At 49.7% G+C, this 24,929-nt stretch overlaps 1 protein-coding gene across 1 annotated transcript in view; it reads left to right on the plus strand.

Moving 5' to 3' along the window:
* CCDC82 (coiled-coil domain containing 82) overlaps positions 1-24,929 on the plus strand; it is a 362,315-nt gene that overhangs the window by 194,218 nt on the left and 143,168 nt on the right. Inside the window, exon 5 of the mRNA XM_069639163.1 lies at positions 14,684-14,808. Within this exon, the coding sequence (XP_069495264.1) occupies positions 14,684-14,808 (125 nt within the window). The remainder of the gene's footprint in view (positions 1-14,683; positions 14,809-24,929) is intronic.

A 24,929-nucleotide genomic window follows, 5' to 3' on the forward strand; every position in this document is an offset into this window, starting at 1 on the left:
TTTGTGTAAAGGTCCCCCATACGGGCCCCCCAATTCATATTGGGCCAGCACATCTCCTACCTTTGAGGTTCCCATTTAGGTTTTCCAGCCTCCCACTCTTCATGCTCCCTTCTCTTACTCACTGTTCCATTCTGACTACCATGGAACAGACCTTCAGCTTCTCTGAAACTGAGATCAATGACATCATACAAGGCCCATCCATGTTTAACATGGAGGGGGCACAACAACACCTAGCCTCCACGGCCACTAGTGATGATCTTCTGAACCTCAAGAAACGTTGCTTCCGCACCGAGGTTCACGGACATTTTCTACGGGAATACCTCCGTGTTAACATGATCCCTCTTGGTCTCCTGGTGCGGAACGAACCAGCATTATTCCTGGATGACCAAGAATACCTACAATCATTCAGCAAAGTAGCAACTAAATGCAGTCGAGACCTTATGGCTCTCACTATCACCACTGCCCAGAGAATTCATGCTCGTATTCTCAATGACTTAAAAACAGAAGAAGAAAAATTTCTTAATGATGAAACTTTAAATAATGCTTGTGAAAAACTTAAAGAGATCGATAAAGAACTGGACAATTTCATGGCAGCCACCTTACAAAAAAAGCATAAGAAATTGACAAAGGACATTAAGAACTTTAAGATAGAACACATGTATCCTTACTTGTCAGCAGATTACAAAGATACTAAGGATAAAGAACGCTTGGCAAAACAAGGCTGGGCCTCCAGAAGCAGACGTAGGGGGGTGTCTTTCTCCGACACCTCCAGCTCAGGCTCCTCGAACGACGATCAACAACAGCCCAGAGGACGCTCCATAGACTTGGGCCACAACCATCCATTCTCACAACCACCAAGCATGCCTTTTTTAGGCCAAGGGGGTCCCAGAGGAGGATACTGGGGCCCACATTATCCTCCCCATTTTCCGCTCTACAATTTCCCTCAATGGGGGTACCCCAACAGACGCTGCAGGAACAACCGGAACCGCTAATGATCACTCCGATTTTTAACCTATCTGGCTCTCCACTATCCAAAGAAGAAAACTCACTACTAGCCAAGGGATTATCCTTCGTGCCCACTAATCATACTGATTGGTTTAAGTTGGATCTTGAACTTTCCCACTTTTTTCGCAGTATCAGAAGAAAAGTCTACTTCCGGGATAAAGATATTCCTACAGAACCAGAGGACACCGGTTTGAGAACCAGATCTGAGTTCCAACCCAGAGATTCGGAGATACCTGCATCCATTCTTTCGTTCGAAAAATGTATACGACAAGAAATTGGCAAACTTCATTCCGCCCCAGATCACCATAGGCAGAACCTCACCTCCGGAGAAAGGAAAGCCTTAACCTCACTTAGTACCAACAAATCACTTGTTATCAAACCAGCGGACAAGGGAGGGGGAATCGTGATACAAAATACCACCCAATATAACACCATGGTGATGTCCCTCCTCGAAGAGGAAGGCAATTACAAGAAACGGAAAAAGGACCCTACAACAGACATAAAAATTAAGATCCAAGAAGTAACAAGATATGCATTGGAACACAACTGGATCACTGACAAGGAAGAGACCTTCCTCAACACATCAGAAGGAAGGACCCCAGTCCTTTATGCCCTTCCCAAAATACACAAAGACAGTCAGACTCCTCCTGGCAGACCCATCGTCTCAGGGTGTGGCTCCATCCTGGAGCCGGTGGGCACCTTTATTGATCACTTCTTGAAACCTCTGAGTCAACAGACTCCGACTTATCTTAGGGATACTATGGATACTATTACCAAATTTGAAAATCAACCATTCCACTCTTCTGAAGATTTTCTTGTGTCACTTGACATTAAAAGTCTCTACACCTCCATTCCACAACAACAAGCATTGGAGTGCATTAGACACCACCTAACTCACCATATGACACAAAAACGAGTGCCCATCAACTTCATTATCGAACTTCTGGAGATAGCACTCACCAACAACTTTTTCGAGTACAATAACACTTTTTATTTACAGACCTGTGGCACTGCTATGGGAGCTGTTTTTGCTCCCAGTATGGCCATCATTTTCATGTCTGAATTCGAATTGACTCATATTCTCAACATATCCAACGCATACCTGAACTCTGTGACCCTATAGTCCCGATATATTGACGATATCATCTTCCTTTGGAAAGGAGAAGACAATACTTTGATGGAATTTTTCCAATGGCTCAATTCATGTACCACAGAAATCCAATTCACCATGAATAAGAGTAAAGAAAATATGAATTTCCTGGACCTTACGATCACATCCAGGAACAGCAAACTCGAATGCTCAATTTTCAAAAAAATCACTGACCGCAACACGGTCCTGCATTATAACAGCCACCATCCAAAGAGCTTACGAGACAATCTCCCTTATGGGCAATTTTTGAGGATCCGCCGCAACTGCACTCAAATGGAAGACTTTCAGAAACACTCTAGTGAGTTACAGTTAAATTGACGGCCAGAGGATACCCCAAAAAACCGATAAAAAACACTTAGAAAAGAGCGAGATTCACACCAAGAGAGACCCTCCTAATACCAAAAGACAAAATCATTCCCCCCGTGAATATCCAGACCTGCGTCACTACATTCAGTCCTACCACTACAAAACTTAAAAGTCTCATTAAGAAATTCTGGCCCCTGGTGCAACTCAACCTTCCAGATGAACCAAAACCACAAATGGCACTTAAAAGGTCCAAAAATCTTAAGGAATTTCTCACCAGTGCCAAAGCCAACAAAAATACGGGCCGGTCTACATTGTGGGCCATGAGAGAAATCGTTGGACACCATCCATGCGGCCAATGTACGGGATGCAGGCAAACTAAGAAACTTAATTCCTTTATGATCGACGGAAAAGAGTGGAAACTCGGGCACTTTTCCAATTGCAAATCTACCAACGTGATCTACGTGATCCAATGTCCATGTGGCCTTAGATATGTAGGTCAGACTTCAAGACCAGTGCACAAGCGCATCAGCGAACACAGATCAAGGATACGTTGTAAAACCCTAACTGCCCCGCTGGTCCACCACTTCATGGAACTGCACCATAGTCCAGATTCCTTTGTCTGGTGGGTTGTGGATAAAGTCCTTAACAGAAACAACATTGCCAACTCCTTGAACTTTAAAGAAAGCTGGTGGATGCACAAACTGAAATCCACCACCATTGGCCTCAACGAAGCCCTACCAGGACCATTTCACATGTAACACATTAGCCCCAGGTAGATCCACCTTACCCTAACCTCTACTGGAACCAAAAAGACCCTCCCCACACGGCTTGCCTGTATGTGACTCATTATACTTAAAGCCTGCCTCCAATGGTTGTGGCATTGTTACAGATCAACCGCGTACAGATATGTGTAATGTTTACCGAACAATATGCACTTCCCACTTTATTGGGAAATATGTTTTGATTGCATGCAATGCTTTTCTTGAAATGTTTGTCTCGGACACTCCTTACTTGATTAGGAAATGTGTTTTATCTTCTTTAGACGCCTTATTTAATGTTGATCTCACACATATGTGCGGCATGTCATGTCGCACTATCCATGCTCAGGTGACCATATCCTGAGCACCCATTTAGTAGACTCACCAGCAATCAACTCTGTCCTGTTCCCCGACTTCTTTTGTGTTCTACCACTCCCTTATGGTTGCCGCGTGTTCCACCCACACGATCCTGTTTTTCACGACAGTAGGCAACTGTCTGTTCATAAATTCGGGACACTGATGCCTTCCTATTCCAATAATGCTTATCTTTTCTGCAGTCAGGCACCCCCACTGCACAGATCAATTTGATACTGCGTTTTGATTGTGACACCTATTTTTATGCATGCGCCGCATTAGGCCCCTTCACGGCGCACATCACTTTTGTCCATCTTCATTCGGCCTATCCGCATCGCAGTTAGGCAATCCCACTGCGCAGGTCCATTTTGGCACTGCGCTTAGAGACACTTATCTCCCGTGCATGCGCCGTTTTTGGCTACTTCACTGCGCATATTATCCTGATACATCGTTCCGAGACACTTTCTCCTGAACGCATGCGCCTTTCCATGCCAATACCATTACGTGAGACATTAGTCTCCAACGCATGCGCCGTCACGCATTTTATGCTCTCCTTCCCCCAGCGACAGCACAGGCACCACTTTGCGACGCCTACACTTCGCCTTTGCCCGCCAATTTGGATTCCAGGTACGTGTCCACTCGGCTTCTCTCTCCCCCCCGGAGCACTACGCACTTTGCTTCTAGGCTCCCTTTCCCTATGCACCCAGCATCCAGTCCGTGCCGACCTTCTTTTATCTCGTTCCTTTGTGCCTTTCCCATAGGGCTCTACAGCGGGCTCATGTTTCTTCCTTTATTCCCCAGCCTTGTAGACTCGAGCTCCAGGCTACATCCCAACTTGGACTCTCCAGCCTATGCACCATGTGTTGCCACTTCCAGGCACAGGTAACATATTTTCCTTTTCTCGTTTATACACCGGTCCCTTTAGTTTTTCTAAATTTCCAGTGGGCTCTACACTAAACCTTACTGCAGCCCTGCTCACTGATGCTTGCGCCCGCTTTTTCATTTTTTTGCTTTACAGTTACCCTAGCGTGACGCTCCCAGCGGACCCTCTACGGACCCCGATTATCGCTCCAGGGGCTCTGGAATCTTTCCAGACCAGAGGTGCCCACCACCCACTCGGCCCCCTCACCTGCCCCCGCAACGCCATTCTGCGCCTCCACCTGCCAAGATTTGGATTCCCCTCACCCACCTTTTCTCACTGGAAGCACGACCAGTGGTGAGTGGACCCTTTATTCAGGAACCTTTCTCAGGCCTTGTGTTTTTTAGTATTGGATACTCTGTATCGACCCACTTCAGCACCATGTTGCTGATTTTAAACACGTTTTTTCAGTTTCCTTTTTTCACTCTTTTCCCTTATGATTTGTTCTTACTTTTTTCTCCTCTTACAGAGTCCTCTGACTTTTTCTGGCCCTAGAAGAAGGCTATAAACTATATTGCCGAAACGTCCGCAACACACTAACCCAGAGTTGCTATGGGCATTTGTCATGATGTGTTGCACTTCGAATTTCTAACATTATTTCCAGACGTAGACCGAATATAAGGTCAGACTTCAGCCGGGCAGAAGAGACCAAGACGTATTGTTTCTTTTACTCACACTTCCTTAGTGTGCCTTTCTTTTCCAATGACATGGGACATTGTATTTTCTAAATAGTGTTCACGCGCACAAATTACTAACCCACATCCCATGTCACAAATATTACTCTCCAGTGAATGTCTAACTATGTACATGATTTTATGACACTATGGTTTGTAATGCAAAGCAATTATGCAAAGTAACCTTTGAACTACTGTATAAAAAAAGTAAATAAACAGCTTACATTAAGAAGCCAAATGAAAAATCAAAAATATGTTCCATATACTGTTTGAGTCATGTGTTTAATACCAGCTAGCATGTTAGTTTGCTTAATGGTTGCCCAGAATGATATGTGCTCCCATTAGGGTCAATATAAATCAGTGTACTCCTAACTAGTTGCGTACAACCCTTAGACTCACAGAGGGGAGGACAACCCCCTTGTTACAGCACAGGATCACCATGTCTTTGCGCACTACCACCATTTCTTGCTGCAGCACAAATGTGGTTCCCCATGTCCTCTTTCTGGCACTGTGGTCTGAACAGGAATGAGGTCAATCGGAACATCTTCCCCTGTATCCCTGAGACCCATCCTAGCAGAATCTCGACCCCCTACAGGAACATGCTTGGGTACAAGGGCTGTGCTCACAGTTTGCTTTGTGCGTTTTCTGCCAATGCTGCCAAGAGGAGTGTGGCTACGTGTGTGTGATAAATGCCTGGCGTGGTACACACCATCCCCTTCTCCACGAATGAGATTGTGGAATTGAACTTGCTGAGCAAATCTCTCCCTAGTATGTTGATGGGGGTGTCTTTGGAGTATAATAGTGGTGCCACAATGTGCTACGTCCCTATTGTTAAGGGTAAATCTTTTGGAACTGACTACCGCCCCAGAGAAGCCCTGCGTATCCATTACCTTGTTTGATAATGGGAATTCCCCCTCCCTGATGCAGGATTTGGTTGTTCCTGCTTCTATAAGAAGGGAAAATTCTCTTGGTCCTATTCTCACTGCTACCTCAGGTTCCTCTTTGGGGTCATCAGTTACTACTAGGACCGGACAAACTCGGGTGCATTTGTGCCCTCCCCACCCCCACCCCCATTGTTGCAAGTTGCGTGGTGGGAAATGGTTTCCCCCTGCAATGCTAACCCCGGGTACACCGCACCACTGCAGTTCCCGCTGCCATTGCTGTAGATTGTGTAACACCCGGGGCTGTAACCCTGCCACCTGTCCCTCCTTGTACCTGCTGTGTCGCATCTGTGCTTGTTGGTATTGTGCTGGGAGAAACTGGACCTGCTGCCACTGTGGCTTTGCTGTGCCCTCTCAATTTCCCGTGCCTACGCTTGCTGCACAAAAGGGCAGGTGCGCCATGTTTTGGCATATAGAACACTGTCTAAAGACTGTGTACCCTGATCCTCTATATCCCCCTCTTCCTCGCTGTGGGTACCCTCTCCCCATGGGTTACCTTCCCGTGTGCATATTATTCCCTTGTGTCGAGGTTCCCCATTGCAGCGTTTATTGCAGCTGTATGTAGTTCCCTTGCCGTGGCATGTTCCCCGCAGGAAACCCTCCTTGTGGGGCGGGTGCTACTGCGGCAGCATCCGGCATCAGCAGTGCCTCTTCCATTGTATACTTGGCCAGTTTCTTTTGTACTAGTTTATTTTCCGCCTTGGCAGCATTTTCCGCCGCCTGTCTCTCGCTCTCCTGTTTCCGTTTGCAAAAATGTGCTATCGTTGCCTGTATTTCAGGCCACCCTTTAGCTTCGATCCCCACAATCTTGTCTAATGATGCCTGTACTTCTGTCGGCAGACCCTTTATCAGTATGTGTTAGAACAAGGGTATGCATTCATCCCAGGACCATTGTATTGTTTACTTATATAGCGCCTATACACAGGCAAGTGTTTCAAAGCGCTCAAGGAGGGTGGGAACACGGGGCCGGGGGGGACACCACAGTCGCTCAGAGCCCTTGAAAAACTGAGACAATACAAGTCTGCACAGGCAGAGTATGTGCGTAAAAAAAACATTTAAAAGTATACGATATAGCAAATAGGCCTGACGGCGATTCTGCAATTTTAACAGTGCAAATAAGGGTGAAGATGAGGGAGAGACAGACGATCTTCAGGCATGATGCATAAGGATAGAGCAAGTGCACAGCGGGTAACAGGGCGGGGAGGAACAAGTGCACCTAGGCAGTTGAGACTAGGGTAAGTGCAGAGAGAGTCACTCGCCTGGGTTATTTTCTCAGTGCATTGAGTATGGGTGAGGTGTAGGACCCTGAGGCAAGTGCGAGAGAGGGGGTGCCGCGGACCAGTGAGAATCTGAGGTACACCAGACGGCCAGTCAGCATGCTGTAAGGAATAGGAGGGAGAGAGGGAAAGAACAGAGAGCTAGGTTAGCTGGGTAGAGGGAGAGAGGGAAGGAAGAGGAGGTTAGGAAGGTCTTGGAGTTTTCAGATTTTCAGGAGATGCGGTTCAAGACATAGGGCGGCAGGGAGGCTATTCCAGAGGGAGGCACCTGCTGAGGATAACAATCTTCCTCCAAATCTCTGCTTGGAGAACTTGCTTACTCGCAGAAGGTTGGAGGTAGAAGAGTGAAAGGCTTGTGAGGGACAGTATTTAGGTAGGCAGCCTTGAAGGTGGGTGGGTCCCAGGCCCCAGAAAACCTTGTGAACAATGCAAAGGGTGTTGAATTTAATCTTTGCAGCCACAGAGAGCCAGTGGAGGGATTTATTTCAACTCCAGAGAGATGCAGTCCCTGGGCTTGAGGCCAAGGATAAGTCTTACGGTTCTGTTCTGGATGAGTTGCAGAGGGCGCAGGGCAGAAGGCAGGTTGAGGAAGAGGCTGTTACAGTCGTCCAGCCTGGAGAGAAACCAGGGCTCTGGAGGCAGTAAGCCTCTGAGGGAAAGTGAGAAACCACAGAGTGCCTCTGAGGAGGTGTAGCTGATCGTTAGACTTTTTAGAAATGAATGAAATGTGAGAATGAGAAGGAGAGGGAGAGGGTGGAATCAAAGATGACCCCAAGGTTTCTTGCTTTTTGGGTGCAGGTGCCAGAACCAAGGGAGGCCGGCCAGAGGGAAAGTGGTAAAGCGGGAGCAGGCGTCCCAATGCAAAAATCTCAGTCTTATTGGCGTTGAGGCAAAGGTTGTTTGCAGGACACCATGACTGAATAGCGGACAGTCAGTCAGATATGAGCGAGGAGGACGAGGCGGACGAGGGTAGCCTGAATGATAGTTGCGTGTCATCTGCGCAGCACTGGAAGTTAGCAGTGAAGGTGGCAATCATCTGTGCCAGGGAAGCCATATACACGTTGAAGAACCAGGGGGATAGGTTAGATCCCTGGGCAACGCCACATGTTGAGAGAATGATAGTCGAGTGAAAGGCTCTAAGTTCGACCTGGGATGGGCGGTCAGAGAGGAAGGAGGTTAACCAAGACAGAGCCTGACCTGTGATTCCCAGGGTGTCACGGAGACGTGCGTTCAGGATGTTGTGGTTAACCGTGTCGAAGGCAGAGGAGAGGCCAAGGAGAATGAGGATAGATGGGGTGTTAGTGTCACGATTTGAGAGCAGGTCTTGACGGGTGTTCAGAAGAGCAGTTTCCGTGCCTCTGGATGCTCTAAAGCCAGATTGATGGTTGTGGAAGCAACCAATAGATTCAGTGTGTAAGGTCAGCTGAGAGATAGCCAGTTTCTCCAAGAGTTTGCCCAGGAAAGGAGTGATGTAGATAGGGCGGTAGTTTGCCGGAATGGAGAGGTCGGCAGAGGGTTTTTTGAGCAGAGGGTGCACAAGGGAGTGCATCAGGGCAGTTGGGAAAACTCCAGTGGAAAAGGAGAGATTGCAGAGATCAGCCTAGGCTGGGGCAAGGGAGTTGATATTGTCTTTAATGATTTTTGAGGGGCAGGGGTCCACCTGTTTAGGTGAGGTCTTCGTAGATCGGATTTGTCTGGTAACCTCATCTGGTGTGACGGGTGAGGGAGATGAGAGGGTAAGTGGAGGGGGCGCCAAGGGAGCCTCTGGTGTTGGTGTATGCTATGGTGTTTAAGAGAGGGTGGAAAGGATGTCTTGAGTTTTAGTGGTGAAGTGTACAGCCAGGGCTGAGCCAAAGGTCCTGGGTGGGTGTGACCGAGAAAAGGCAGCTGCAGGATTGGCCAGCTCCTTGCAGACTTTGAAGAGTTTGGCCGTGTTGTTTGATGCTGCGGAGATGCATGCTTGAATAAAGATTCTTTTCTTGGTACAGATGCAGAGTCGATAATGCCTTTGAAGGAGGTGGCAGGCCAGTTTGTCATATGGTTCGCCCGCCACATTCCATTTCCACTCAGCTGCCCTGCACTTGTGTTTAAGGACAGCCAGGTCGGAGTCGTACCAAGAGTTGCACTTTTTGGAAGGCTTCAGTCGGAACCTCATGACAGGTGTAAGAGTGTCAAGAGTGTTGGAGTTTGAGAGATTGAGGTTAGAGAGGGCTGTGTCCGGGTGGGAGTCCGCCGAAGGAATGGGTTGTGGAAAGGGCCTGAGGCATCAGGAGAGTCCAGATGGATGTTCAGATCACCCATCAGGAGGAGTTGAGAGGAGGAGAGTAGGGAGGAGACCATGTCAGCGCATTCCGAGAGGAAGAGAGTGGACTGACCTGGTGGGCGATAGAAGGTGGCCATAATGAGAGAAGAGTTTGAGGATAGTGAGAGTCTGCAAACTAAGCACTCGAAGGAGGCGTTAGGCCTGAGTGGGGATGATGGACAGAGGTATCCATTCTGCGAAGATAAGAGCCACTCCCCACCTTGGCGCAGAGAGGATTTTGTAGCCTTCAGGGAGGAGTGTGTCAAACCTTGTGACGGAGCTCTCCTTGAACCAGATCTCCGCGATGGCAAGCACATCAAGATCCATGAGTTCGAGGAGGTTACAGGTGTCAGTTGAGTGCTTGACGGCAGAGCGAGTGGAGCAGATTGCCATCTTTGAGGGTCGTCCTCTGGGGGGGGGCACAGGGGGTGGTTTCCCCCCCAGAGGGTGGCAAGGGGGATAGATATGGTGAAGGAGCCAAGGGAGCCGGGACAGTACTGCAAGGCAAGGGCGCCTGTACTGAGGGGGAGAAGGCACAGAAGTCAAGGGAGCCTGGACGGAGGGCGAGGTTAGGTTAGAGAGGTGAGGGAGGAGCCTGTCGAAGAGAAGATGGTTGTGTTGAGGACCCTGACCCACGATGGTTCCATTGAGATAAACATTAATGATGACTCTGGAAATTGCGAAGAGGTCAAGGAGCGAGAAAGCTGACCATGTAGCGAGTCCATAGGTCAAGTGAGTTAACGAATAAGAGGATATCAGTGATAGTCTCTTTGGTGGAAGCCGTGACACAGGAGTCTGCAATAGGAAGGCCTGGGTTGGATCCCAGTATGTCCTTCTTAAGTTTCTTCCGCCAGATGTTGTGATCGGAGATAGTGAAGCAGTTGGAGAGGATAGGAGAGATTGATAGTGACATGATTGGGTGCAGTGAAGGGGGGGACACTTAGCAGTCTGATAGACTGATGTACTTGGAGGTAGGGAGAGATGGAGGGCAAGAGAAGGGGATGCACGTCAGCTAGTAAGGAACCCAAGCAGCCACAAGGCACAACTAAAAAATGATCTGCTGCACAGGAGAGATACATGCAGCAACTGGGCAGGCTACATTTGATTTTCAGCAGGACAGGTGAAATGCATGCAGCAACTGGGCAGGCTAAAATAAATGTTCAGCAGGACAGGTGAAATACATGCAGCAACTGGGCAGGCTAAATTTGATATTCAGCAGGGCAGGTGAAATACATGCAGCAACTGGGCAGGCTACATTTTGATATTCAGCAGAACAGGTGAAATGCATGCAGCAACTGGGCAGGCAAAATTAGTGGAAGTCCAGATGGGGTGAAGTGCAGGGTCAAACAGTTCAAAGTGTGAAGGAGTGGATTGAGAAGTTAGATAGGGAACTGACCTTTAGAGAAATGTTAGGATGTCCATTGTTTCAGTGTGTCCAGAGAACATGGAGTTTTCCTCAGCCTCCATGTGTACGTTGGGGTGGGAGTGGCAGAGGACCCACAGGACCCCCAAGCCTGAGTTGACAGACAGGGCGTTAGAAAGTGGGCCTTTGAAGGGGTGGGCCGGCTGAAGCCTGACGGTCCACCATAAGCCCATAAGTATTGCAGATGGCCAATCCACAGGCAAGGAGGCAGATGCTGGTGGCCACAGTGAGCTTTCAATAGCAGGAAAAGGCGCTGGCCATGTTTAAAATGCCATGAGGCCCAGAGAAAGGTCTCCTGATGTTGCTCTCGCCCCCATGTGATGGGTAATTGTCGCTTTTCATTTTATGAGCCATTACTGCCCCAAGGTCCTAACTGTCAGAACACATACTGCTCACAACCTCCCAGACATGCGCTTGGCAGTTATTAAAGGGAGCCGCGTCATGAGCATTTGTGTTTAATTTCACCCCTTGGTATCCCGCCTGGTTCCATATTTGGTCTGCCTGCTCTCCTATAATTGCTGCGAATAAACATTTCTTGTCCCTGATCACTAACGTCACCCCTCTTGTCCTTTTCTCGAGCGCCTGTATCCATTTACTGGCCCCTGCAATGAGAGAAGGCAGGCTGCATATTAGATTCTCTCTCCATCGTTTGCCATGGCACATCATTCGTGTCCCTTCTCCCTTTCTGTAGTAATGGCAGTACTCGCGTCTTTGGACCTATTCCTCCTCCCATTGTGGTTGCTTGTGTTAGCCCCATTTTCACGTTTCCTATACTACTACAGTCGATTGCCCTCCCTCCTCGAGAATGTGTCCTAGACACCATAAAGAAAAATCTATCCCTCTCCTGCCGTGGGCATGCTACAACTATACATCTCTGATCCCACCATATAAAAACTTGTAATAAAAAAGCACACACCAGGCAAGAAGCAACACTGTTTATTACAGCCAGGCGCGCACAAATCAAACGGAACATAAGACTGGAACTGATTGATGAGAGCTGACAATGGGGCATACATTTATTTTTATACTATGAATACAATGGTCGCGAAATTAGACAGTTGTAGCTCAAATTCTACACACTTAGTTGTGGTTCCCAAGAAAGTCATTGGCTAGACTACATCATATCCCTAGTGCTAACGAATGTTAGTAGAACTTGATTGGAACTAAACGATAAACAGTATCCCAACTCATCACTTCCCCATGTGGTGCCACATCGAGGAACAATTTGCAATTAGTAAAATAACATTTGTGCTGACCGCCAGAACTTTATTAAACTGCCATTGGTCAGCACCATTGCGAACAAAGACACAAGACATCCTATTTATGGTGGGAAGGGAGACATTCACATGGTACCTTGTGAATATTGGCCTTCGCAAACCTCGTAGTGGATACTCTGAGGGCTGGCCACCTCCCAGAGACAGAAAACGTACTGCTTGATTGGTCCGCCAAAGAACGCCATTCCGCTCAGCTTCCCTTTCCAATAGACACCTGCCGAGAGGCACGCGCGGCCAAATGAACAGGTCTGTGGCTCAGATCCACCTTCCCACCTTCCCACCATCCCCGACTGCCCGCAGGTCTGGCTTGCTGCCCCATGTTGACCTCACCCAATGAAGAGGTAGCTGGTTCAGTCTGCCTGAGATGCACAGCTTGAGCTCTGTCTCCTGCCCCCCAAACCCTTCAGCCCGTGGGGAGTTAATGGTTTCCCAGGCAGTGCTCATCCCTGGGCTTTCCCTGCTATGTGTTTGATGTAGGACAATCCTTTCCCTATCTTGTGCTAATTATACATGGGTCCTTTGGGCTGATGGTACACACAATGCATCCCTGCTTTCGCATTCCTCTGAGGCCCTGCCCTCATGTTATGACTGGAGCATGTCTGTGTCCCTGTGTCTTAATTCCCTCCCCAGAAGGTGTCTTGTCCCCCTTCCTTATTCTCCTAAGTGGTAGGTGAGCCCCTCTATCTGGCGCTGAATTAGCACCTTCCATACACTTGCCTGCTCCTTACCTTAAACTTCATGTATCCTGGAGCATGCATAATGTCACATGCTCAGGCCCTCCAATGCTTGGTAGGTTTTGGATGCTATCCCTCATGCACTGTGTAGTCCGAAGTGTGCTGCTTATCGCATTAAGAAGCAACTGTAAGTGTCAAGTTCTGCTCCCATATTTATGGTAGAAATTTTGTGTAGTGCGTTTTATTCTTGACACATTTTAATAACCTTTTCTTTGAAGCCATCAGTGAATACTTTTCTGCGTGCTTTCTTAAATTTTAGATGATTTTATACAACTTTTAAATCTAGGTCGGAGCTTATACTATATGTTGGGACCCATAGCAGCTATGCACCCACACACCCTGATGACATGAGGCCTCATTACGAGTTTGTTTGGTGGAGTGGTAAAAAAAGTGGTGGTAACGGAATTGCCACCATGTTTACCTGCCGCCAAATCCCGAGTTTGTCCATGAAGTGGAGTATTCACCTCCAGCATCATACTCGAGACAGATCCTCCACCTTACCGCCGAGATATTGGTGTAATTACCACAGACGCAATTACCGTTGGTGTTCATTCTGCCGAAATCCCCCAAAAAATTGAGACTTGCATTGCCAACCACCTGTTGTAATCCTGCAGTAAATCCACAGGACCAAGTGGAGGTAATGACAATTCCGTTTGGCGGTAGTTCGGAAGAATTACTGCCAAACTACCACCAAAACACGAGGGCGATGGTCTCTTAAATGGCGTTGTAATTAGTACTTTTCTATTTGCTGCTCATAGGCTTCCTTTTTGGTATTTGGTGATCCAATGTCTTAAGCCTTTCAGTATGCAAGTCATGTAAAAGGTTGAATTGGCACTGGTTTAACATTCTGCAAAGCCACGACTCGGATTTGACCTTTTTAATGCTGGAAAAAATGGCGAAGGAGGTTTGAAGGCAAATTCATAGAATGACTATATTTGCAAATCAGTGCCATAAACACTACCTTTATGCAATCTGCCAAGGAAGGCTGCAGGCTTAGCATAACCAATGTGGGGAAGGAGAGGATGGATTTAACACTCATAGGAATCGAATGCTACTTTCAGTGGAGCTTTGAGGGTCCCTTCATTAGTATCACGTTCTCTCGAGCAGCACCTCATGTAGCACTGATAGTTCTCAAAACAGTAACAAATTCGGATATGGGCTTTAAAGTGCCAGCTAATTGCACAAAGTACTGGTTTCAAAGCTAAAATGTTATCATCTGCGTAGAGGCATTCATGGGGTAGAAAGCATTTCCCGAAATTCCAAAAGGCATTGTGAGTGATGCAAATCACTTTGAAGGAGCTTGTGTGCCACTGGAAGCCAAGCCAATGTAGGGTTTTATTCCATTGTTGATAGTGTCCCCTATTCTGAGGCCTAAAACCAATCTAGCCTCCCAGTTGTCAAGAATTTGAGTTGATTTGTTTCACCACTGACAAACTGCAAGCGACTACATATTTTGATTTTATTTGTATCAGTATTCAGTTTCAATTGGTCTCCCATAGCCACTTTTCAAGGAAGTCATGGTGAGTTCACATTTAACATGAAATGTCACAATTTATGGCTTTCTAGATGGAACAAGGCAGAAGAGATATGCCAAAGAAATGATGTCATCGCTTAACCACTTGGATGAACGTATCATAGCTCCCCGTCTAGAAAACCTGAAGTCCAGAAGTCGATGGAAAGAGCAGTATAAGGTACCTTAAACTATGCTGATAACACCAGCCATCAGGGAGGTTTTGGTACAAATATTACATTGATATTACTTGTGTGTATTGTGTACATGTGTAGTGCCACACTTTCCAGGAGTATGAATGCCACGGGGCTAACTAGGAAGCTGTTCTGGTAATTTTCTTCATAGTTAGGTTAGTATAGTGCTGTTTTATTTATCCCTTGGCTTTTGCTAAGCTAACTGATTTCTTAAACACACCCTATTTGCAATTGCTATGTTATGTTGATTTATACCACGCACCACTACCGCCTAAGGGCAGTCTGCAGGCACTCAAGTGGCTCTGCAAGAGAAGAGGGCTGGGTGTGTTGGTGGGATTCAGATGAAGGGATAGGTTTAGAACCAGGAGGAACTGGCGCCTGTGAGTGTTGTCTTGCATATGGGATTTGGTTCGGGATATCCAGTGTGTTGTAACCGTATGGGTAGGACTCAATGCCTCAGATGTGTGCTAGTGTTTGTGTTGGGTGTGTGTGTGTCATGTAATAGGTGGAGTATGTGGTTGTGCGCACTGGTTAGTTGTAGTCATAAGGGGTCCAGAGTCGCGGATGGATGTTGGGTGTACTAATATATTGTGTTGGTGTGCATTTGTGTAGTATTGATGGATTTATGGACTACGTGCAAGGGTGTTCCCTCTATTGTTGTTTCCAGAGTCTCAGAGTTGGTAGGGTGTGAACACTAGATTAGTTCTCAGTGTGTTTGTGTAGTCTGACCAGCCCCTAGTCATGTGTAGTGGTGTTGATTATGTTGAAGGAGCAGGAAGGGGGTGGGGAGGCGTGTTAGTAAGTCGGTCGGTATGACGATGCCTCTGGCGCAAGTGTTTGGTTGCTGCTCAATGTTATCTACCAACTGTCTTGGTTGTGGTTCGTCGGACAATCTTGCCTCCTCTCCAGGCCTGAGGGCTGACTTCCCCAGTGGTTTTCAGGACAGAGGGTTGGTTGTACCTAGTGTGTTCCTGGTTACTCATCCGGGTTAGTCGTGCAAGTTTGGTGTGGACCTGCTGTGCTGTCAACTGCAGAAGGGGTGCACAGTTGGCGTTATAAAACATTGAGGAAGAGGTGCTCGACTGGCCAGCCCTAGTTGTGTGGATGGACAAGTTAGGGTGATGCTTAGGTTTTAATGCTTTACCTGTCTGAGTTTTCCTTGGTGCATAAATTGTGTTGGGTGTTATCCCTAAATATGTCTGATTTAATTGAATTGATATTTTATTTCTATCGCGCTCATACACAAGTGTTTCAGAGCACAAGCAAGCAAGGGAGGGGAACAGGGGAGAACAAAACAGTGATCTTACTATGCCCAGTGACATTGAGAATGTGTAAGTGCATGGGAGAGGGGGAGGGTAAAAGTGCATGGAAGGTGGGAGAAGTGAAAAGTGCAGAGCAAAGGAGAAACAGATAAATAACAATAAATAATTAATAAAGGCAACAAAATGTGGTAGTGCAGTCAGCAAGTGACAAGTGCTAGGTTTAAGGCAGCAGACAGGGTAGGTATGATAAGTGTATGACTAAAGATGCACACCCCAGTGCAAGGGGTGGCCCGGAGGCAGTGCGGGAGGGTGGCAGGCTGTGCATGTACCTGGGGCCTGACGACAGAGGGTGGCCAGGTGCACAGTGCCAAAAGAGAGCAGATCAGCTGGGGAGAGGGGGAGCGAAGGCAGAAGCAAAGGGGAAGTTCTTGAGGTGCTTCTGGAATCGGAGATGGTTCTCCTAAAGTTTTAGAGTGGCAGGGAGGCTGTTCCAGAGGGATGCCTCAGCCGAAGACGGAGATCTACCTCCAGCTTGTTTCTTTGAAAAACGACTGACCCTGGGGGAGTTAGAGGTAGAGGAGCGAAGAGCTCGAGAGGGGAGGTATTTGCGGAGGGCGCCTGTATTTACTGCAGCCGACCACGCAAGACAAAGTTTTACACAACCACGATGCTTTAACTGCTGCCCATCCTTGAATCACCAAATCTCTAGTGAATATTCGGCAACATTTTTGGTAGCCTAAGTGGCGAAAGAACATCATCCAATACTTAGACTTGTGTGTGCCGCAACAAGACTTCAAAAAACAAAACCATCAGGATTACTAAGACCATTGTCCATACCACCTGCTCCATGGCATACAATATCACTGGGCTTTATTAACGATTTACCTTCTTCAAACGGGTACATCATCATCCTGGTAGTAGTAGACCTCCTAACCAAGATGGCGCATTTTATCGCGCTGAAAGGCTTACCAAATGCAGGGACTGTTGCTCAAGTTTTCCTAACAAACATTGTACGATTACATGGGTTTCCATCCGTAAGCATCTCGGACCCAGGGAGTCAATTCATATCCAAATTTTGGAGGAGTTGTTGTGGTGAGGCTCAAATTGAAACCAGTCTATTCACCAACCATCACCAACAAACCGATGTTCAGACAGAGAGAACTAACCAAATGCTTGAGCAGTACCTTCGTTGCCTATATACCCAGGTGGACAGTTGAGTTAATCTTCTGTGGGCAGTGGAATATGCATATAACCACAGTATTCACAGTGCCACAGGTTTTTCACCCTCTACTTTCTACATGGAAGGGATCTACGTACCACAGCTCTTGATCCCACTACCGCTTTGGAAATGCCAGCTGTATCATCTCTGCATACTAGTATCAGAGAACTTTAAGAAAAGCCACCAGAACCCTGCACAATGCCAAAGCTGCTCAGAAACATTTTGCCGATAAACTGGTGCATTTCTTCTTTTTTTATCAAGTCGGCAACCAAGTCTGGTTCTAAACCAGACCTATTCAGTTAAAAGACCCCAAAAGGTTTCACCTTAAATTCATTGGTCCCTACCCCCTAATTGGCATTTGTGTGTTTTTCCTTTGAAAAGTAAAAACGCTCCTGCGCACGTAATCAACCCCTTTTCGCCCCCCCTGCCGTGTAGGCCCCGATCCCATTCCCCGAATTGGTATTTGTGTGTTTTCCTTCCCACCCCCTGCCGTGTAGGCCAGCCCTGATCCCATTCCCCTAATTGGCATTTGTGTGTTTTCCCCTCCTACCATCCTACCCCCTGCCGTGTAGGCCAGCCCTGATCACTCCTCCCTCTCTCCCTCCCCAATCCCTGATTGGTCCTCCCTCCCTTTAACACTACCTCCCAGGGCAGCCTCCTGCCCGTGCAGCCCTGTGGCTAAGGGTCCAAGGCAAAGGGTGGCTCCTGAAGTAGCGGCTCCACGCACTGTCTGCTGGTGTCAGCAGGGGAGGCCAGGGGCCTGCCACTAACACACTCCAAAGCCTAACCACTGCTTCCACCATTTCCTGTGACACTTTGACGCAATACGCGTGCCCTTCCACCTAGCTAGCCCTGCACCAGAAGCGCAAGACTAACCCTTAGACCCCACTACTACAGCCACATAACAGTGGCTGCAAAGTTATCCCACCAAAACAGCAGTTGCAACAGGCCACCGCACCCTGACACAACACACGACAAATAGGCTGCCGTCAACCAGCATCAACGGATAAGGTAGGAACAATCTATTCTATCTACAATATATTCTGGCACCATCATACAAACCTCCTGTACTATACTGCATTGTGAAGTTTGGGCCTCTCTCCCACTATACAGGACCCTTCCAAGTATTTGAGACTGCATTGAAACTGCATTTGAAATTACATTTGAAATGCATTTGAATTACATTTGAAACTTTGGCCTCTTTCCCGCTACACAGGACCCCTCTAAGTGTGCCCCCTTATTTGAAAGGAACACACCTAGGGCTAAATATATTAGACTATTAGTCTTGCATACTTTCCAACCGTTAGTCAATGTTTTATCACTAAAGAACGGTGTATGGAGAACAATTTAACTGCTTCTAACAACAAGTGTCTACTACATAATCTTGCACACTCATACAGACTATCCCTACTAGAAGAACATGCTGTACCTATCCTTATGTGGGATCTCTCCCTGGGCAACGGATGGTGTGCCGCCTATCTAAAAGGGATAGGAAGACAGAAAAATGTCCCTAACAACCTTCATTCATACATCACAATGGTGCAAACAAAACATATTTTTCAAAAAGAATAAAAATCATCTAAAGGTCACTAGAATTATTGATATAGGGAGACAGTGTATGTTGTACTTATATCTCAATCAGAATGACAGTCCTATCCTCGCCTGGAATTTCATTCTGAATTTTAATCACCAGTTTACGGGATGGCACTGATCACTATAGACCTTTTTCTGATAGAGGCTGAAAAACTAACTCTATAGGAAGCGCCTGATTTGCTAGAGGCTACTAAAAGACTTTTCTAGCAATAAAACATCTTAGCTGACCTAGACACTAAAATAGATATACTTCACAACTAGATCACCACAACAATCGACGAGATCGCACAACAAAAACCTTTCAATCCATCCTGCAAAAGAGCAACGGCAAAATGGTTCACCACACTACTAGGCGCCATGAAAAGGAAAATAGAATGGAGAACCAATAAAGACTGCAGAAAAAAGTTCAAACTTCAACAACATGCCTGTTCATACAAAAAGGAAATATAAAAAGCAAAAAGGAAATACTGGGACAACAGAATGCTCAAAGCACCAAATGCCCCAGAATAACTATTTAAAATCATAAACGAAATAAAAAAAAACAACCGGCTGCAACAAGGCTCCAATACCATCAAATAAATTATGCAGTGCCCTCGCAGAGCACTTCAAAAATGTAATCGTGACCATCCAACAGTGCATACAAAACAGACCATGCAACCACAACACTGAAGACGCTCACCGATGCAAGGAACACCAGAACAAACTCTGAAACTTCCCACACATATCAGTGGAGACTTTCCTCAAACTCGTAAATCAAAGCAACAAACCGGGCCCGCCCCCCCGGATCCCTGCCCCACTGACATCTACAAATCAATCCTCTCACAAGGAACACCAATGGAATACTACAGGAACGCCCTCAACCAATCAATCTCAACAGGGAGAGTGCCTCAAGCCTTCAAATCAGCATACATCAAACCACTCCTCAAGGATACAACAGGAAACGTAGAGAACCTCTCCAACTACAGACCCATCTCCAACATCCCCTACCCGGCTAAACTCCTGGAAACGCAAATTTCTCCAGCATGGGGTCTGGCATGGATTCACATGCTCATGAATATTCCCCGTCGTCAGGCTGGGAATCCTCGGTAAAGAAAAAATCAGTATCAGTTTCGTTTCTGATCTGTCTTTCGTAGTAGTAACCAATCACTGGTCTCTGCGTCATACTGACCACAGCCAATGACTGCCCTCTACCTAAGCACCACCTCTGGCAGCCATCTTCAGATTTTTACCGCACGTTCATGTGTTGGGATCCTCGTGCTATTGCTCTCGAGCGTTAGTGCTATTTTTTTCACGTTTTTTCTCAAAAACTTCGTTTTTTCGGTCAAAAGAGCCTCAAGCTCCACCGACTCTCCATCCGATCAACGGGGACCCGTGTCGGATTCGTCTGCGCCCCTCAAGGGTGAAGATTTCGTCGAGCTACGCTTTTGGAGGACTCCAGAAGCTTCTCAGGCCCGGACATGGCCCAGGAGAAGGGAAGCTCGACGCCCGGAAAGCTGTTCAGGGTCTGCCCTGGATGCCAGCTGCAGAACGTCTTTAAGGAGGACGAACACTCCTTTTGTCTCTACTGCTTACATGAGGACAAGACGCACGTGGAGAAGGACTGTGCGTTTTGCGGCAATATGTCGGAGCGGACCATGAAGGACCGCCATCAACGTCTCGCCAACTGGCTGGAAGGGAAGAGCCCGTCAGGCGAGAAGAAGAGGACGAAATCCGAGCGATCTTCTAAGACCTTTGAGGACGCCCCGGCGATGGGGGTCCAACACAAGGCCAAGTACCGCGAGTCCGCTGGCACCAGGAGCTCCGAACGGTCGGGCTCTACGGGCGCCAGGCAGGGCGCACCCTCCCCGGCACCTTCAGCCACGAGCCAACGCTCTGAGTCGGGTAAGAGGAAGGGCGAGCACCCGGCGAAGCTCCTGGAGAGGCCCCGGTCGAGCTCGAAGGCCCCATCGGAGGGGGAGCGAGGCAGTGTCCCCCCCCCCCTCAAGGATAAGGCGGTGAGCGCACCTAAGGTGGTGAAGCCCTTAATCCATCCGGCCAAGCACTCTATCGATACTGTCGCGACGGCCCTGGCTCAGCCTGTGGAGGCCACACCAGTGGTGGCGACCTCGGGGCTCAGAGTCTCCCTGCCACCTCGGAGGGAGTCCTCTTTTGTGCCCATCGATAGGACCCCCGTGAAATCCCCGGCGGGGAAGAAAAAGGGGGGGCAGGGCATCGTCGTAGATTCGGCTTCAACCTCGGAGGAAGAGCTGATCGAAGTCTTAAGCCACAGCCTTGGCGTGGAAGACCGGCCCGTCGGGATGGATCCCGACGCAGGTGACGACGACATCGTCGAGGGTGCCGACGGGGCCCCTGATCGCCCGTCGGATTCCCCTCTGCCAGCGCCGCAAGACAACTCGGCGGCCATTTTGTTGGCTATACAGTCCTTATGCTCAGAGATAAGGGCGACACTACCGTTGCCGACGGAGGAACCTCTCCCGTCGGGGGATCCTGAACCGGGACCTTCTGGTGCTCCCCCGCCCAAGAAAAGAAGGATTCACCCTCCACCTCCTTTTCAGCCGTCGCGCCCCGTCCAGCCCTCCTCCCCGTCCACCCGAGGGGATGATACGGGGACTGACACGGCAGCGACGGGTACGGACGACGAGGTATACGACGAGGATCTACCGTCGTCACCTCCCACCAGGGCTTCTCCGCCCGACGAGATTGGATCGTTCCACTCCATGATCGCCAGGGCATCCGAGCTTTTCCAACTCTGCCCTGAGGAGAAGAAAAAGGAAGGATTCCTGTATCAACGGCGCGAGGCCAAGAGGAAGACGGTCCTCGCGGTGCCTCTACTGGACGACATTTGGGATGAGGGCCTCGCCCTCCTCAAGAACCCTTCCACGACGCCAGCTAGAAGAGACCGGTATGAGAAGAAGTACCGGGTCCCGGACGCGGCCCCCCTGTGCCTCCGGGCGCAGCCTACCCCGGACTCCGTGTCGTCTCCGCGGCGGCCTGGAAGAAAGCGGGGGGGGGGTGCGGCGTCCACATCGACTTCCCCACCGGACGGCGAGGGAAAGAAATTGGATGCTATGGGACGCAGGGTCATCTCGTCTGCAGCGACGACGATTAAAGCGGCCAACGCCTTGGCTATCGTGGCCCGCTACGACAGGGAGCTATGGTACAAACTGGCTCCCCTGCTGGACTTCCTACCGGACGACAAGAGGGCGGATGCCCTGGAGATCCTACAGGAAGGTGAGGTGGCGTCGGACCACGCCATCACTATTGCGACGGACATCGCCGACACTGGGTTTCGCCAGTTGGGCAACGGCGTGTGCCTTAGGCGGCGTGGATGGCTCAAGGCCACGGACTTCCGTCAAGACGTACAGACCAGAGTCCTGGACATGCCGTTCGATGGGAACAACCTGTTTGGGAAAACAGTGGACGAGTCCCTTCAGGCCATTAAAGCGGACACTGAGACGGCCCAGGCCCTTGGGGTTCTGCAGCAACGACGGACGCCCTTTCGGAGCAGCGGAGGCAAGGGCGCCTCCAAAGGTTCCGGCGGCGGTTTCTCCACCTACCGTCAAGCCGCCCGCTCGTCGTCTCAGGAGGCCTACAGAGGACGAGGCAAGTCTGGCGGACCCCCCCGTCGTCGCCAAGGAGGTCAAGGCGGCAAAGCCTCGTCGAAACAGGATTGAACCGACCGTGGGGTCGGGCCCCCACCGATGCACCCCGGTGGGAGGCCGGCTGGCGAGCTTCGTCAGCGTGTGGGAGTCCATCTCCACCGACCGTTGGGTGCTGGACGCCTTAGCCCGGGGCCACGCGCTCAAATTTCAAGGAAGGTGCCCGCGCGTCCCCCCCCCCGTGGCCAGGAAAGAGCTTCACGTCCCTCAGCTTCTCCTGGAGGTAAGGGCAATTCTCAGGAAGGGCGCCATCGAACTCGGGGTTCAGGGTTCCGGAGTTTACTCGAGATACTTCCTCGTGAAGAAGAAGACGGGAGGATGGCGCCCCATCCTAGACCTGCGACGTCTGAACAAGTTCATCAAGGCGCAGAAGTTCCGGATGGTCACCCTCCAGCACGTCCTGGGTCAGCTGGAGGAAGGAGACTTCCTGTCGTCGTTGGATTTGGAGGATGCCTACTTCCATATTCCCATCCTAAAGGGGCACCGAAAATTCCTCGGGTTTGTGGTCCAAGGGCGTCGCTACCAGTTCAAAGCCCTCCCCTTCGGACTACGGTCGGCACCCAGGGTATTCACCAAGTGCCTTGCACCGGTGGCGGCGCAGCTGCGCCGCGAGGGGATCCACGTCTACCCCTACCTGGACGACTGGCTCATCCGAGCCAAGACGAGGGAGCTTGCCGTGGAGCACACGGCAAGGACCGTCCAACTTCTCACGGACCTGGGATTCTCCGTGAACTACGCCAAGTCCCACCTGGTACCCGCGCAAAACGCACTGTTTCTGGGAGCGAAGCTCGACACAGTGTCCCTTCTGGCCTCCCCGTCGGAGGAAAGGACCAGGTCCATCCTGGGCAAGGTACAGCGGATGTTGGCTTCCGACGCGGCCAAGGTGAGGTCCATCGAGTCCCTCCTCGGAATGATGTCTTCTTGCATCTACTTCATTCCCATGTCCAGGCTCCGGATGCGCCCGTTGCAGGAGTTCCTGGACGCGCGCTGGATCCAAACGACGGGCGGCTTCGAGGAGAGGATCACACTCGACGAGAGTTTCCGCCGAGCGGTCCGGTGGTGGGGCACCCGCGCGCATCTGACAGCGGGCATGGACTTCCAGACCCCAGACCACCAGGAGACAGTGACCACGGATGCCTCCCTGGAAGGGTGGGGAGCGCACACCGAAAATCTGCACGCGAGAGGCCTTTGGCTCCCGACGGAGAAGTCCCTCCATATCAACGTCCTGGAGCTCCGTGCAGTGTTCTGGGCCCTCAGGTCCTTCCTTCCGTCCCTCAAGGGCAAGGTGGTGAGGATCTTCACCGACAACACCACCACCATGTTTTACATCAGGAAACAGGGCGGAACCAGGTCCCCAGCACTGTCCAAGGAGGCGCAGGACCTGTGGCATTGGGCCGTCGCCCAAAGGATGTTTCTGGTGCCGTTTCATCTGGCAGGGATAAAAAACACCATCGCCGACTCACTCAGCAGGGAGCTGCGCTCGTGCCACGAGTGGGAACTACGGCAGGATCTAGTGGATCGCCTCTTCCGACGGTGGGGCACACCCCAGATCGACCTGTTCGCGACTGCGACAAACTCCAAGTGCCGGAGGTTCGCCAGCAGGTTTCCCCAGGCGAGGAGCATGGGCGATGCTTTCTCGTTCCCCTGGGAGGGCCTGTTCCTCTACGCGTTCCCTCCTTTGCCACTGCTAATCCGGCTCGTCAACCAGCTCAAGAGGTCACGGTGCAGGATGATCCTCGTCGCACCTACGTGGCCGAGGCAGATATGGTTCCCGGAGCTTCTGGACTTGTCGGCGTCCCCGCCAATCAAGCTGCTGGGGGACGCGGATCTACTCTCCAGGGAAGGAGGCGCCATCCTCCACCACGACCCGAAATCGCTGAACTTGCAGGCCTGGCTCCTGCAGCGCTAGAGTTTGGAGGATACGACATACCGGCCGACTGCAGAGAGGTTCTTGCAAAGGCCAGGGCGTCCTCGACTCTTAAATGCTACGGACACAAATGGAAGAGGTTCTCTGTCTGGTGCCACGCACAGAAGATTAACCCTCTACGGATTACGGCTCCTGCTGACCAAGCGCATGGGACCTCCGTTCGAGCCTCTGCACTCGGCCCCGTTGAAGTTTCTGTCGTGGAAAACAGCGTTTCTTGTGGCCATCACCTACGCACGACGGGTGGGAGAGATCCAGGCCCTTTCCTGCAAGGCCCCGTACTTGACTTTTCACGACACGAGGGTAGTGCTCAGGACGCACCCCTCCTTCATGCCCAAGGTACCGTCGGACTTCCATCTCAACGAACCTTTGGTGTTGCCTGTGTTCTTCCCGTCACCTTCGTCGCCGGCTGAGAGGACTTTGCACTCGCTGGATGTGGCTAGAGCGCTGA

The sequence above is a fragment of the Ambystoma mexicanum genome, chromosome 7q (assembly GCF_040938575.1).
Source record: "Ambystoma mexicanum isolate Mex_15411 chromosome 7q, UKY_AmexF1_1, whole genome shotgun sequence".
Taxonomy (NCBI): domain Eukaryota; kingdom Metazoa; phylum Chordata; class Amphibia; order Caudata; family Ambystomatidae; genus Ambystoma; species Ambystoma mexicanum.